The sequence below is a fragment of the Coregonus lavaretus genome (assembly GCF_964263955.1).
Source record: "Coregonus lavaretus genome assembly, chromosome: 40".
NCBI classification, from domain to species: domain Eukaryota; kingdom Metazoa; phylum Chordata; class Actinopteri; order Salmoniformes; family Salmonidae; genus Coregonus; species Coregonus lavaretus.
The window spans coordinates 12,081,014-12,097,368 of NC_140027.1; the positions used below are offsets into that span (position 1 = coordinate 12,081,014).

The following is a 16,355-nucleotide window of genomic DNA, read 5'->3' on the forward strand; positions in this document are numbered from 1 at the left end:
AGTCGGGCTTTATGGGACAGTCACGCCTCCTCTGTCTCCTGCAGCCTAAAATTTGGTCTTCACTCGTTACCACAGCCACAAAGTCATAAACCCCGCCTTTTCTACTATTTATCTTCTTAAAATCTAATCTTAAATTAAGTAAATGTTGTTTTCGAGATTTATTACGATATATTGACTTTGTGGCTGTGGTAACTAGTTGAAACCCTAAAACTGACGTGGTTAGTTTAAATGCCTTTGACTGATCTCCCTCTACCCAATGAAATCGCTCTTTGAAATTAGTTTTTTGGGCAACGGGGTGGCTTTTTGCCAGCTCAGAGAAAGTGCCACGACTCCACACAGCAGCTATTCTGAAAGAGTGAACATTGGTGGTCGGGGTAAGAGATTCTTTATAAAACAATTTGTGAATCATAAAAAAAGAATAGGAAATGGTCTTAACTGAGCGTAGTGTAAGGAACAGCTGTATCGTTGTTACTCAGCCTCCTACGAATAGACAAATGTAATATATTTTTTTTCCACATTAAGAAAAAAATGTATTCTTGAAACTTTGACTTCGGAACTATCGTTACTTTTCATGATATAATGTTGCTTGATCTTTTCGGTTTGAATGAATAAACAGTCTCGATTAATGTTTGGGGTAGCCTAAGATTCCCTTTTATTCCCTTTTGGTGCCCTATTCTAATGAACTGCATCTGTAGATCCAGACGTATATATTTTTTAAATATTATATAGTCAAACCAAGTGACGTTTCAAATTTCCTAAGTTTGGCAGTGTGGCTGAATCGATGGTATCGGGATAGCCTTATCTCCTCGCTCATATTCTTGAGTTAATTAAAGGGCTCAACGTCGAACAAATCTTGATGCTGCGGTGAATGAGTGATCAATCAACGGGCGCTAATGATGGTTGTAGGCCGTCTCTGGAGGACACGTAGCTAAGGATACTGGAGTTAAGTTTTCTTAGGTAGAAGAAACGAAAACAAATTGCCCAGTTAAATGTATTTCGTGTGGAGGAGACGCTAGATGTTTTAAAATTAAAACACTACAGAATGAGAATAAGGACCAGTATATAAAGTAGGCGGTTGTAGGCCTGCCTGTTGTGAAACGTTTAACGCCGCATCAACCTATTCGCAATATTCTCTACAATGCTTTTTCATTGTTTAATTGTAATGGGTAGCGTATTTGAGGTATTGTAAAGTTGTTGTATGATGCCAATAAACTTTGTGAAACTGGCAAGTGGTTATGTAGGCTATAGGTAGAAACTTTAAGGCAACTGTACTCTTCTTGTTACATAATAAGAGGGGTACATCACAAGGGGTTAATTATTTGTAAAGACACCAGCCCCTTCTACACTCTCTAGAATTCAGAATTATCTACACTACCGGTCAAAAGTTTTAGAACACCTACTCATTCAAGAGTTTTTCTTTATTTTTACTATTTTCTACATTGTAGAATAATAGTGAAGACATCAAAACTATGAAATAACACATATGGAATCATGTAGTAACCAAAAAAGTGTTAAACAAATCAAAATATATTTTATATGTGAGATTCTTCAAATAGCCACCCATTGCCTTGATGACAGCTTTGCACACTCTTGGCATTCTCTCAACCAGCTTCATGAGGTAGTCACCTGGAATGCATTTCAATTAACAGGTGTGCCTTCTTAAAGGTTAATTTGTGGAATTTATTTTCTTCTTAATGCATTTGAGACAATCAGTTGTGTTGTGACAAGGTAAGGGGGTTATACATTATATATTTATTAAGGCAACAACAGCTCAAATAAGCAAAGAGAAACGACAGTCCATGAAGGTCAGTCAATATGGAACATTTCAAGAACTTTGAGCGTTTCTTCAAGTACAGTCGCAAAAAAACAAAAAGCGCTATGATGAAACTGGCTCTCATGAGGACCGCCACAGGAATGGAAGACCCAGAGTTACCTCTGCTGTAGAGTATAGAGTTACCAGCCTCAGAAATTACAGCTCAATTAAATGCTTCATAGAGTTCTAGCAACAGACACATCTCAACATCAACTGTTCAGAGGAGACTGTGTGAATCATGCCTTTATGGTCGAATTGCTGCAAAGAAACCACTACTAAAGGACACCAATAAGAAGAAGAGACCTGCTTGGGCCAAGAAACATGAGCAATGGACATTAGTCCGGTGGAAATGTGTCCTTTGGTCTGGAGTCCAAATTGGAGATTTTTGGTTCCAACCGCTATGTCTTTGTGAGACGCGGTGTGGGTGAACGGATGATCTCTGCAAGTGTAGTTCCCACCGTAAAGCATGGAGGAGGAGGTGTTATGGTGTGGGGGTACTTTGCTGGTGACACTGTCTGTGTTTTATTTAGAATTCAAGGCACACTTAACTAGCATGGCTACCGCAGCATTCTGCAGCAAAATGCCATCCCATCTGGTTTGGGCTTAGTGGGACTATCATTTACTTTTCAACAGGACAATGACCCAACACACCTCCAGGCTGTGTAAGGGCTATTTTACCAAGAAGGAGAGTGATGGCGTGCTGCATCAGATAACCTGGCCTCCACAATCCCCGGACCTCAAACTGAGATGGTTTGGGTTGAGTCGGACCGCAGAGTGAAGGAAAAGCAGCCAACAAGTGCTCAGCATATGTGGGAACTCCTTCAAGACTGTTGGAAAAGCATTCCAGTTGAAGCTGGTTGAGAGAATGCCAAGAGTGGGCAAAGCTGTCATCAAGGCAAAGGGTGGCTGTTTGAAGAATCTCAAATATTTTTGGTTACTATATGATTCCATATGTGTTATTTCATAGTTTTGATGTCTTCACTATTATCCTATAATGTAGAAAATAGTAAAATAAAGAAAAACCCTTGAATGAGTAGGTGTTCTAAAACTTTTGACCGGTAGTGTACAGTTAGGGTAAATGTCGGTAGTGTATTTTGATACATCGGACGTTTTTACATTTAGAGTGATTAACTACAGATTGTGCTACACCGAACAGTACCTAACCTGTAACTATTAGTAATGGATACCAAAAATCTTTGGTTAAAGCGCATTATCTGGTTTAACAATCTGTAGCTAGAGAATGATGTGAAGGCTTTGGATACTTTTATTTACTCCATTTTTTTGTTGAAATTTTATCTCAATATGGGCTACATAATAATCATACCCGTGTATTTCGTTTTTGTTTTGTTTTAAAGCATCATTGGAATGAATAGTTGTTGGCTATTGCAAAACTGATAGATTGATCAGTGACCCTATTTATCTATAGGCTAATGTGGATGTAAAACAACAGTTTGCTCCTTTAGGAGTTTATTTCAGTTTGAACGAATGACTCCGAATCACCTTGTCAAGTAATTTAAATCCAACACTAAAGCATTTTATCCCAAAGTATCAGTTTCAGAATGGATACCCAAATGTTTGTGTTCCATAAGATTGCTACTATTGCTTTCTGATCTATTATGAATATTTGATTTTGACTATTGAAGAGAGGGAGAAAGCATGGAAGTGGGTGTGTTTTCACTCCTTTAGAGTCAGCATTTTTTCTTCACCTGAGGCCTTGTTTATGTCCCAAATGGCACCCTATTCCCTATGGGGCGGCAGGTAGCTTAGTGGGGCGGCAGGTAGCTTAGTGGGGCGGCAGGTAGCTTAGTGGTTAAGAGCGTTGTGCCAGTAACCGAAAGGTCGCTGGTTCTAATCCCTGAGCCGACTAGGTGAAAAAACCCTTGAGCAAGGCACTTAATCCTAATTGCTCCTGTAAGTCACTCTGGATAAGAGCGTCTGCTAAATGACTAAAATGTAAAATCTAAAATGTAGTGCACTACTTTTGAAGAGAGGGTCCTGGTAAACAATAGAGCACTACATAAGGAATATGGGACCATTTGGTACTCAGACCTTATCTACTGTATAGAGTCAGCATTGCCTCTGAGGAGTATGAGTAGTTGAAAGCCCACTCTCGAAGGAGTCGTTCTCCGGAATGGTTCCTGGTCGCAGTAACTCATAGGGAATTTTCATTGTGTTTAGTGCAACTGTGTACAGGTGTGTCCTCTGGAAACTGGAGACAAAGTGCCATTTTTGTATGTGAACGTAAATGGGATGGGGGGGTGTATGTGTCTCTCGAGGGTGTTGCGTAACATGAGTTCTCTTGTGAGCGGAAAGTTGCAGGCTGAACTCTCTGTCCTCTGTGAGAAGAGCTTTTCTTTGTACAGGGGAGAAATTACGGCCTGTGAAGCTGTTTTTCTTTACCCCTACTGGAAGTTCAGGAGCTGGTAGTATGCCTATGGAGGGATTGTTGTTTTTACCCAGCAAAATTTGTTCCACCTTTACCATGAAGTGAATTTGGTCCACCTTTCCTCAAAGGCCGCTAAAACAAGCAAGAAAGCCCTAAACTATAAGAATCTGGTTACTGCTATAAAATCCCAATAAATTAATCAATGGATAGATAGATGACCGTTAGGTTGATAATCAATTACTTAATTTTGAATAGTACACAACAGTTTACAGAATCTGTAAAAATGTATGTCTATTGTGATTAGTGCCTTTTCGTGTGTGTCAGTCATCTCCTGCACCGCGGGTAGCCAACTTGTATGAACTTCTCAAGTTCTGCGAGACACTCATGCGTGCCATCTCTACCTCTGCTTGTGATTTTCCTATTTGACTGATCATTTTATATATATATATATATATATATATATATATATATATATATATATATATATATATATATATATATATATTACAGTGGGGAGAACAAATATTTGATACACTGCCAATTTTGCAGGTTTTCCTACTTACAAAGCATGTAGTGGTCTGTAATTTTTATCATAGGTACACTTCAACTGTGAGAGACAATCTAAAACAAAAATCCAGAAAATCACATCGTATGATTTTTAAGTAATTCATTTTCATTTTATTGCATGACATAAGTACTTGATCACCTACCAACCAGTAAGAATTCCGGCTCTCACAGACCTGTTAGTTTTTCTTTAAGAAGCCCTCCTGTTCTCCACTCATTACCTGTATTAACTGCACCTGTTTGAACTCGTTACCTGTATAAAAGACACCTGTCCACACACTCAATCAAACAGACTCCAACCTCTCCACAATGGCCAAGACCAGAGAGCTGTGTAAGGACATCAGGGATAAAATTGTAGACCTGCACAAGGCTAGGATGGGCTACAGGACAATAGGCAAGCAGCTTGGTGGGAAGGCAACAACTGTTGGCGCAATTATTAGAAAATGGAAGAAGTTCAAGATGACGGTCAATCAACCTCGGTCTGGGACTCCATGCAAGATCTCACCTCGTGGGGCATCAATGATCATGAGGAAGGTGAGGGATCAGCCCAGAACTACACGGCAGGACCTGGTCAATGACCTGAAGAGAGCTGGGACCACAGTCTCAAAGAAAACCATTAGAAACGCACTACGCCGTCATGGATTAAAATCCTGCAGCGCACGCAAGGTCTCCCTGCTCAAGCCAGCGCATGTCCAGGCCCATCTGAAGTTTGCCAATGACCATCTGGATGATCCAGAGGAGGAATGGGAGAAGGTCATGTGGTCTGATGAGACAGAAATAGAGCTTTTTGGTCTAAACTCCACTCGCTGTGTTTGGAGGAAGAAGAAGGATGAGTACAACCCCAAGAACACCATCCCAACCGTGAAGCATGGCGGTGGAAACATCATTCTTTGGGGATGCTTTTCTGCAAAGGGGACAGGACGACTGCACCGTATTGAGGGGAGGATGGATGGGGCCATGTATCGCAAGATCTTGGCCAACAACCTCCTTCCCTCAGTAAGAGCATTAAAGATGGGTCGTGGCTGGGTCTTCCAGCATGACAACGACCCGAAACACACAGCCAGGGCAACTAAGGAGTGGCTCCGTAAGAAGCATCTCAAGGTCCTGGAGTGGCCTAGCCAGTCTCCAGACCTGAACCCAATAGAACATTTTTGGAGGAAGCTGAAAGTCCGTATTGCCCAGCGACAGCCCCGAAACCTGAAGGATCTGGAGAAGGTCTGTATGGAGGAGTGGGCCAAAATCCCTGCTGCAGTGTGTGCAAACCTGGTCAAGACCTACAGGAAACTTACATGATCTCTGTAATTGCAAACAAAGGTTTCTGTACCAAATATTAAGTTCTGCTTTTCTGATGTATCAAATACTTATGTCATGCAATAAAATGCAAATTAATTACTTAAAAATCATACAATGTGATTTTCTGGATTTTTAGATTCCGTCTCTCACAGTTGAAGTGTACCTATGATAAAAATTACAGACCTCTACATGCTTTGTAAGTAGGAAAACCTGCAAAATCGGCAGTGTATCAAATACTTGTTCTCCCCACTGTGTGTGTGTGTGTGTATATATATATATATATATATATATATATATTAGATCAGTGAGCCAGCCAACATATTTTTCTAAATTTATGCTTTTAAACATTACTACACATGGGCGAACACATTTTTGGAAGTTTTACATTTAGCTTCCAACAACTTATTTTTGCTAGTGTAACTTTTCTAAATATTCTGAAACCTGAAACGTTTTCTTAATTTAAATCTCAAAGACACATTGTAATGGCATAGATCAAAATTCTGTATTCAACATCAGCATTCATGATAAACCATAAATATAGGAATGCTATTTTAGCGGTTTTACCAAAGTTAGCTGGCTAACTCATTGATCCTTCTTTGTGAAATGTCACTCTGGTAATTGATAAATATATTGAGAGGGGGACAAAACTAAATCGTGAAGTGGCCGGTATTGAACCTATTTGCTAAACATTATGTTGTGACCTTTGATTATGGATCGCATCCTTTGACACCTAGCTAATCGTGACCTCTGCTTTTTTTGTGCTAGGCTTTGCGGAGGGACAAGATTGAAATAAAGACATGGACGTTTACGACCCCCAAACCCTCGGCTTCATGGTCTTTGGTGTATTCATGGTGATCTCCGCCATCGGCATTGCTCTGGTTTCCACACTCTCCATGAAGGAGACGTCGTACGAGGAGGCCCTGGCCAAGCACCGCCGCGAGCTGGGCAAGTCTGCCCAGATCCAGCTCTCTCTGAAGAATAAGAAGAAGCAGAAAGCGTTGGAGAATAAGAGCAAAGCCAAGAAGAAAGAAGAGCGGCCTAACGGGAATCTCCCAGAACCGGTCGCAGAGTCCGCTAGCGAGCCCGAACACGAACCTGAGCCTCTCGCCGCCCCTGAGCCTGAACCCGAGCCCATCGTTGCTGCCCCGGAGCCTGTCATGGTCGCCTGTGCTGCCCCTGCCCCAGTGGCCATGGAGGCCGCCGCCCCCTCCCCGAAGAAGAAGAAGAAAGTGGCCAAGGTGGCGCCGGCCCCTGCCAAGCCTGCCGTCGTCCCGGAGACCATCGCCAAGGAAGTGCCCGTCATGGTCGTGCCACCTGTGGCGGTTGAGGTTGCCCCGGTGACTGCCGCGCCTGCTCCTGTGTCCAGTGACACTCCCGCCACACCCGTTGCCAAGGCAGAGGAGCTCAAGGCTGAAGCACCTGCTAAGAAGAAAAAATCCAAGGCAAAGGCTGAGCCAGGTTGATAGTAAATAATTTGCTTTGATGAAGTTGTTACTGTTTTAATTATATGATAACTCGTAATGTAAAACTATTGCAATTCATGTACTCTATAAACCAGGATTGGGGTCAATTTGAATTACATTTGTATTTTTTTTTATTTCAGTCATTTAGCAAACGCTCTTATCCAGAGTAACTTACAAGAGCCATTAGGGTTAAATGTCTTGCTTCAGGGCACATCGACAGATTTTTCACCTAGTTGGCTTGGATTTGATTTGAATCAGCGACCTTTCAGTTACTAGCCCAACGCTCTTTACCACTAGGCTACTTGCTGAATTCAGGTAAGTCAATTCAGGAAGTTAATTGAAAATACAATTGAGGAATGGAAAAACGTTTAACATAAATAGTTTCTCCTTTTATGTTTATCAAGAAGTCATTGAATGCCCTATTTTCAATTATTGAATTAGAAATTCAGACATTTCTATTCGAAATTGACCCCAACCCTGCTATCAACAGCTGCATTCCTATAGGAAGTTGTTAGCTCAGTCTCTCTCTAGTGAAGCGTTGGTATTATGATGAAAGGCCAATTGAAGCAATGGGTCCTGGTTGTGGATTAGACCCGACGTCATCTACACTGAACAAAAAATATAAACGCAACATGTAAAGTGTTGGTCCCATGTTTCATGAGCTGAAATAAAATATCCCAGAAATGTTCCAAATGCACAAAAAGCTTATCTCTTTCAAATTTTGTGCACAAATGTGTTTACATCCCTGATAGTGAGCATTTTATCCTTTGTCAAGATAATCCATATCAAGAAACTGATTAAACAGCCTTATCATTACACAGGTGCACCTTGTATTGTGGACAATAAAAGGCACTCTAAAATGTGCAGTTTTGTCACACAACACAATGCCACGGATGTCTCAAGTTTTGAGGGAGCGTGCAATTTCAGCCCTCCACATCCGGCTTCTTCACATGCATGATCATCTGAGGAGGCTGGGCCTGGCTCCCCAGTGGGTCGGCCTGGCTCACAAGTGGGTGCGCCCCTGCCCAGTCATGTGAAATCCAAAGATTAGGGCCTAATGAATTTATTTCAATTGACTGATTTCCTTATGAACTGTTACTCTGCAAAATTGTAGAAATTGTTGCATGTTGCATTTTTATATTTTTGTTCAGTATAGAATTAAAGATCACATGGCCCCTCATTCTCCTAAGACTTTCCCCTTTCTAAACATCCCCAACTTATTTTTTGTTTAATACTAGGCTACAGTAAGTCATACAAGTAATTAATCTAAGATAACCTGGTCATTCATCCAAGTAATAAAATAGTAAACCATCCAAGTTATAGAAAAGTACATTTATTATTCAACTTGTAAACTAAACTCAGCAAAAAAAAGAAACGTCCTCTCACTGTCAACTGCGTTTATTTTCATTAAACTTAACATGTGTAAATATTTGTATGAACATAAGATTCAACAACTGAGACAAACTCAACAAGTTCCACAGACGTGACTAACAGAAATGGAATAATGTGTCCCTGAACAAAGGGGGTGTCAAAATCAAAAGTAACAGTCAATATCTGGTGTGGCCACCAGCTGTATTAAGCAGTGCATCTCCTCCTCATGGACTGCACCAGATTTGCCAGTTCTTGCTGTGAGATGTTACCCCACTCTTCCACCAAGGCACCTGCAAGTACCCAGACATTTCTGTGGGGAATGGCCCTAGCCTTCACCCGCCAATCCAACAGGTCCCAGACGTGCTCAATCGGATTGAGATCCGGGCTCTTCGCTGGCCATGGCAGAACACTGATATTCCTGTCTTGCAGGAAATCATGCACAGAACGAGCAGTATGGCTGGTGGCATTGTCATGCTGGAGGGTCATGTCAGGATGAGTCTGCAGGAAGGGTACCACATGAGGGAGGAGGATGTCTTCCCTGTAACACACAGCGTTGAGATTGCCTGCAATGACAACAAGCTCAGTCCGATGACGCTGTGACACACCGCCCCAGACCATGAAGGACCCTCCACCTCCAAATCGATCCCGCGCCAGAGTACAGGCCTCTGTGTAACGCTCATTCCTTCAACGATAAACGGGAATCCGTCCATCACCCCTGGTGAGAGAACCGCAACTCGTCAGTGAAGAGCACCTTTTGCCAGTCCTGTCTGGTCTAGCGACGGTGGGTTTGTGCCAATAGGCGACGTTGTTGCCGGTGATGTTTGGTGAGGACCTGCCTTACAACAGGCCTACAAGCCCTCAGTCCAGCCTCTTTCAGCCTATTGCGGACAGTCTGAGCACTGATGGAGGGATTGTGCGTTCCTGGTGTAACTCGGGCAGTTGTTGTTGCCATCCTGTACCTGTCTCGCAGGTGTAATGATCGGATGTACCGATCCTGTACAGGTGTTGTTACACGTGTTCTGCCACTGTGAGGACAATCAGCTGTCCGTCCTGTCTCCCTGTAGCACTGTCTTAGGTATCTCACAGTACGGACATTGCAATTTATTGCCCTGGCCACATCTGCAGTCCTCATGCCTCCTTGCAGCATGCCTAAGGCACGTTCACGCAGATGAGCAGGGACCCTGGGCATCTTTCTTTTGGTGTTTTTCAGAGTCAGTAGAAAGGCCTCTTTAGTGTCCTAAGTTTTCATAACTGTGACCTTAATTGCCTACCGTCTGTAAGCTGTTAGTGTCTTAACGACTGTTCCACAGGTGCATGTTCATTAATTTTTTATGGTTCATTGAACAAGCATGGGAAACAGTGTTTAAACCCTTTACAATGAAGATCTGTGAAGTTATTTGGATTTTTACGAGTTATCTTTGAAAGACAGGGTCCTGAAAAGGGACGTTTCTTTTTTTGCTGAGTTTAGTAAGTAATCCAAATGATAGACAAGTAGTACATCATAAAAAATATAAACGAGTCATCCATCCTGTAACCCCTGACATGGGTAACTCCCTGGCACACTTATCATCCTCACTCACACTCTCTCCTTGTAGTGGTTGCTGCTGTTGACTCTGCGGATGCTCCCCTCCTCCTGCCATACAAGACTCTCTTGTCCACCGTGAGCAGCATGACGTTCAGCGAGAGAGAGACCCAGAGGCTCATCGAAGTGCTCAGTGACAAGGCTGGCCTCGACTCCTGGCAACTGGTACAGTATTACCCTCCAGACAGACTGACTGCAAGCATTACAGACAGTGGTCTGTGGCCCAGCCACCTCTGCATTCCCTTTAGTAGAAATGCAGGCATAGACATAAATAGAAAGGAGCAGGCGTTTTCTGAGACAAGATTGAGAAACCTTGGTTACGGTTAAAATGTACCAGACATGATTGTGCATGATGGAATATCTTTTGTCTGAGTCAAACAGTCATTATGTGTAGTCATTACGTACATACACACACTTCTAAATTGCAGAAGTCTTTGAATTAATTAAGCATAGCAACATTTCAAGTAATAAACTATACTGTAGGTTTTTTTCCCTTTAACACTTGTAAACAAATTATTTTAATATTGTAATTTTTACACCCCTAAATATGAATCATCCTAGTAGTTTTGGAAGCACCTTTGTTCCGATATTTCCCAACTGAGAGGTTATATTGACTGTATACCAAATGGCACCCTATTCCCTATATAGTGCACTACTTTTGACCAGAGCCCTATTGAACCTGGTCAAAAGTAGTGCACTCTATAGGAAATAGGGTGCCATTTGGGATGCAGACATTCTCTGGCATATCTTAACATTTTGTATTTGTATTTATTATGGATCACCATTAGCTACTCTTCCTGGGGTCCAGCAAAATTAAGGCAGTTATACCATTTTAAAAACATTACAATACAGTCACAAGTTTCACAACACACTATGTGCCCTCAGGCCCCTACTCCACCACTACCACATATCTACAATACAAAATCCATGTGTACGTGTGTGTGTATAGTGCGTATGTTATCGTGTGTGTATGCATGTGTCTGTGCCTATATGTGTGTTGCTTCACAGTCCCCGCTGTTCCATAAGGTGTATTTTTATTTGTTTTTTAAAATCTAATTTTACTGCTTGCATCAGTTACTTGATGTGGAATAGAGTTCCATGTAGTCATGGCTCTATGTAGTACTGAGCGCCTCCCATAGTCTTTTCTGGACTTGGGGACTGTGAAGAGACCTCTTGTGGCATGTCTTGTGGGGTATGCATGGGTGACTGAGCTGTGCGCCAGTAGCTCAGACAGCTCAGTGCACCCAACATGTCAATACCTCTCATAAATACAAGTAGTGATGAAGTCAATCTCTCCTCCACTTTAAGCCAGGAGAGATTGACATGCATATTATTAATGTTAGCTCTCTGTGTAGATCCAAGGGCCAGCCATGCTGCCCTGTTCTGAGCCAATTGCAATTTTCCAAAGTCCCTTTTTGTGGCACCTGACCACACGACTGAACAGTAGTCCAGGTGCGACAAAACTAGGGCTTGTAGGACCTGCCTTGTTGATAATGCTGTTAAGAAGGTAGAGCAGCGCTTTATTATGGACAGACTTCTCCCCATCTTAGCTACTGTTGTATCAATATGTTTTGACCATGACAGTTTACAATCCATGGTTACTCCAAGCAGTTTAGTCACCTCAACTTGCTCAATTTCCACATTATTTATTACAAGATTTAGTTGAGGTTTAGTGAATGATTTGTCCCAAATACAATGCTTTTAGTTGTATAAATATTTAGGACTAACTTATTCATTGCCACCCACTCTGAAACTAACTGCAGCTCTTTGTTAAGTGTTGCAGTCAATTTAGTCGCTGTAGTAGCTGACGTGTATATTGTTGAGTCATCCACATACATAGACACACTCGCTTTACTCAAAGCCAGTGGCATGTCGTTAGTAAAGATTGAAAAAAGTAAGGGGCCTAGACAGCTGCCCTGGGGAATTCCTGATTCTACCTGGATTGTTGGAGAGGCTTCCATTAAAGAACACCCCCTATGTTATGTTAGACAGTTAACTCTTTATCCACAATATAGCAGGGGGTGTAAAGCCATAACACATACGTTTTTCCAGCAGCAGACTATGATCGATAATGTCAAAAGCCGCACTGAAGTCTAACAGAACAGCCCCCACGATATTTTTATCATACACAAATGACTGATTGGCTGAGAGAAATGTAAGTGCTGTGCTTGTTGAATGTCCTTCCCTATAAGTGTGCTGAAAGTCTGTTGTCAATTTGTTTACTGTAAAATAGCATTGTATCTTGTCAAACACAATTTTTTCCAAAAGTTTACTAAGGGTTGGTAACAGGCTGATTGGTCGGCTATTTGAGCCAGTAAAGGGGGGTTGACTATTCTTAGGTAGTAGAATTACAATTGCTTCCCTCCAGGCCTGGGGGCACGCACTTTCTAGTAGACTTAAATTGAAAATATGGCAAATAGAAGTTGCAATATGCTATTATCCTCAGTAATTTTCCATCCAAGTTGTCAGACCACGGTGGCTTGTCATTGTTGATAGACAACAATAATTTTTTCACCTCTTCCACACTCACTTTACGGAATTCAAAATTACAATGCTTGTCTTTCCTAATTTGGTCAGATATACTTGGATGTGTAGTAGTGTCAGCATTTGTTGCTGGCATGTCATGCCTAAATTTGCTAATCTTGGCAATTAAAAAATCATTAAAGTAGTTGGCAAAGCAGTCGGTTTTGTGATGAATGAGCCATCTGATTCAATGAATGATGGAGCTGAGGTTGCCTTTTTCCCCCAACATTTCATTTAACATCAACTGTAGCCGATCAGTGGTGGTCAACTTGTGTCATATCTGATGGTTAGGCCTCTCAGAAGGGGGATCCCATAGCTGCCCTGAAGAAACAGCTAGAGGAGAAGGAGAAGCAGCTGTCTACCGAGCAGGAAGATGCCACCGCCGCCAAGAATCGACTGAGGGAGCTCACCAAGGTAAAGACCATGGGTCCGTCCCAATAGTATCTTATTTTTCCTTAAGTGTACACACATCTAAAAGCATTGGATTGGTGGAGGGATGGGCTAGTGGGTATTTCCACCTTATTTCTTATACCAGTAATGTCCTTTAAAATCAGTGAAAAAGTGAACAAGTGCACACTTTGAGAGGAAGGAGAGATAATTGGGTAAACCGACATCCTACTGACTTCCAGGCACAGGGTAGAAACAATGCCATAATACACCTCATTCGACTAATGAAACGCATGATGATAAGTTGATGAATTGAATTAATTGTGTTAGTGCTGGGCTAGGTAGCATCTTAAACAGGTCTTGGCCTCAGTGCAGTAGGCCAGGATTTGGTAGCTGGTGCTTACTGTAAATATCTCCCTGCGGTATTTATGCCACTGGCTCACACTGTGCCTGTTGGAACACTCAGGAAGAGAAACAGATTAACAAACCAAAAAAAGGGGTAGAACAAAAATGTGCACCCAAGGAGCAGGATTGGGGGAACACTGACTTTAACCAAGTGTTTTTCGCTGATGTCACTAACGATCCCCGATGCCCACACAGGAGCTGAGCGCAGAGAAATCCAAGATGGCGACGGTCGAGACCCGTCTGAGCTCAGAGCTGAATGCTCACACTCAGGAGATAACTGCCCTGCAGGCTCGCATGCAGGCCTCCTACCAGGACCACGTGGCTAAGACCCAGCAGCTCAACCTCAAGGTCAGAGTTCACGACCCCATAAACGCCAGGGTCGTGTTCAGGAGGGGTGATTTAACGTACTGAACAGTCCAGACATAAATGCCATGAATAGAGCTGACTTGAGTCCTGACTCCACATCAGAGACATGTCTGTTCTACACATGTTTCCATCTGAACGTTCCACAATGATCCTGTGCCTGACTGAATGTGGAGCTGCTGCTTCCACCACTTTGACAGCAGCCTCTGAATTTGACAGTAATAACATATTGTGACCCCTAGGTAATAATATAATATGCAGGTAACAACGTGTTCGACTTGTTTGTAAAAGTACAAGACAGACAAGACGAGAAACATCAGCTGTTAACTGTCTGCACAAACATTTATGGAAATATTTGTTTTTGCTAACACCCCCATACAGATAGCGAGCCTGCAGGAGCAGCTGGACAATGGTCCAGTCGCTCAGCTGGCCCGCTTGCAGCAGGAGAACTCCATCCTGAGAGACGCCCTCAACCAGGCCACCAGCCAGGCCGAGAGCAGGTAGATGGGGAAATCAACAATACAACTCCTATTCTATGGGGAAATCTGAGTCTTGTTCAGTGGAAAAAAATGGAGTGAAATGGGGTGGAACTACCTGGACTTTTCCCAATAAGAAATATTCATTTTCTTTTGTTGAAACGTTCTGCTACGGTGTGCCCTAATGAACACAGCCCAGGTGTGGTCTACTCTTAAACTGCCCTTTTCTCAATTCGACTTTACTTGATTCTTCAACTCTCTCCCCGCCACATTCTTCTTAGTCTTGAGAATGAGGCAATGAGACAGAACTTGAGGAATCAAGGAAATCTGAATTGAGAGAGAAAATGTCCATGTGTCTTTTGGTGCTGTAGCCTCAGGAGTAATCCAACTTGAATAAAACATTCAATATGTCCATCACTCACAAGTAGACTGTTAAAGACTGCTTTTATCAAAATAATTCTAAGAAATATTCTACTTACAAGCTTTGGCCATAATTTTCTTTCAAGAACAGGGTTTGCCAGGGTGTGCACATGTTTGTTTTAGCCCAGCATTAAAAAACCTGATTCAACTCATCAAGGGGTGGGAATGAGTTACTTTCTAGCACTAAATTCCCTAATACAACTGAAACATGAAGTAGCAGGTTTGTCGTTTTTAGTTCGAGGTAAGACAGTTGTTATAAACTCATTAAGATATAATTGTCTTTGAGTTGTAAATCATAGATTGTGTTTGAAAATCTACACTTGAAGCTGTGTTGATGCATCCAGACCTACAATACATTGCCCCTGGTGTAGGAAAATTGATATGTTTCAGAATTACCTGACTCCTTATCAGTCTAACCCCAGGGCACATTCAGATGGTTGCCAAGTATTTTATTGCAGACACTCCCAATGTCAGATCAGCGGAGTCTCTCCACAAACTGCTTTATTGTGGCTTTTTTGTCCCCCATTGTGTATGCCCTGTGGGGGGGGGGGGGGGGTAGTTTTAGTTTTACAATGTAATGAGGTACAAGTGGGTGTATTGGCTGGCTGGATGGATACATAAGTCATTCTAGCTTGTACAGACATGGTAAAGCGACTCCAAAAATGACCATGATTTATCTAGCGTTTTGAATATGTATCACTATTTGCTTATCATGTCATTCCATTTTATTGTCAATTATCACTAAGTATTAACATAATGCAAAAATAATACATGCCTAAAGAGCCTGAATTATGTCCATTCTTGGACACCAGTAACTGAGTTATACAGCTACTCCATATCCAAAACTGTCCTAGCCACACTCTACTCAAATTTACTCAAATTCATCAAGTCAAGCAATCTTTCTGACAAGTCCCTCTCCGCTCTCTTTCCCCCTCCAGGCAGAACGCGGAGCTGGCCAAGCTGAGGCAGGACTGTGTTCGTCTGAACCGGGACCTGGGCGAGAGGACGGAAGCCCTGCAGGCTGACGATGAGCACAGGAAGGTCCTGGAGGCCAAAGTGGCAGCTGCAGAGGAGCAACTTGCCCAGTTTCAGGTGAGCGGAGTAGGGTGAAGTTGCCCCCCCAATCTCCACGGCATCCAAGTGACCTCTAACCTTTTCATTTGATCCAACCACAATGGAGGACAACAATGGAGCAAGAGGTGTGGCCTTGCATTCCTCCTGTTTTATCTTATTTAGTTGGAAGGGGGTGGGGAAGTATGCGTTGTAGAGTGCAAAACAAGTTGAGAATGTCACAACTCGGCATCATGAT

The 16,355-nt window shown here is 42.4% G+C and overlaps 1 protein-coding gene across 2 annotated transcripts in view; it reads left to right on the plus strand.

The window, feature by feature from the left end:
• Nucleotides 1–271: 271 nt before the first annotated feature.
• Nucleotides 272–16,355, plus strand: part of LOC311113755 (ribosome-binding protein 1-like) — a 51,459-nt gene continuing 35,375 nt past the window's right edge. For both annotated transcript variants that reach the window (XM_084157059.1, XM_084157060.1), the window contains exons 1-7: nucleotides 272–374; nucleotides 6,822–7,514; nucleotides 10,486–10,637; nucleotides 13,287–13,409; nucleotides 13,983–14,135; nucleotides 14,532–14,650; nucleotides 15,985–16,138. In XM_084157059.1, the coding sequence (XP_084013185.1) occupies nucleotides 6,854–7,514; nucleotides 10,486–10,637; nucleotides 13,287–13,409; nucleotides 13,983–14,135; nucleotides 14,532–14,650; nucleotides 15,985–16,138 (1,362 nt within the window). In that variant the 5' untranslated portion in view covers nucleotides 272–374; nucleotides 6,822–6,853. The remainder of the gene's footprint in view (nucleotides 375–6,821; nucleotides 7,515–10,485; nucleotides 10,638–13,286; nucleotides 13,410–13,982; nucleotides 14,136–14,531; nucleotides 14,651–15,984; nucleotides 16,139–16,355) is intronic.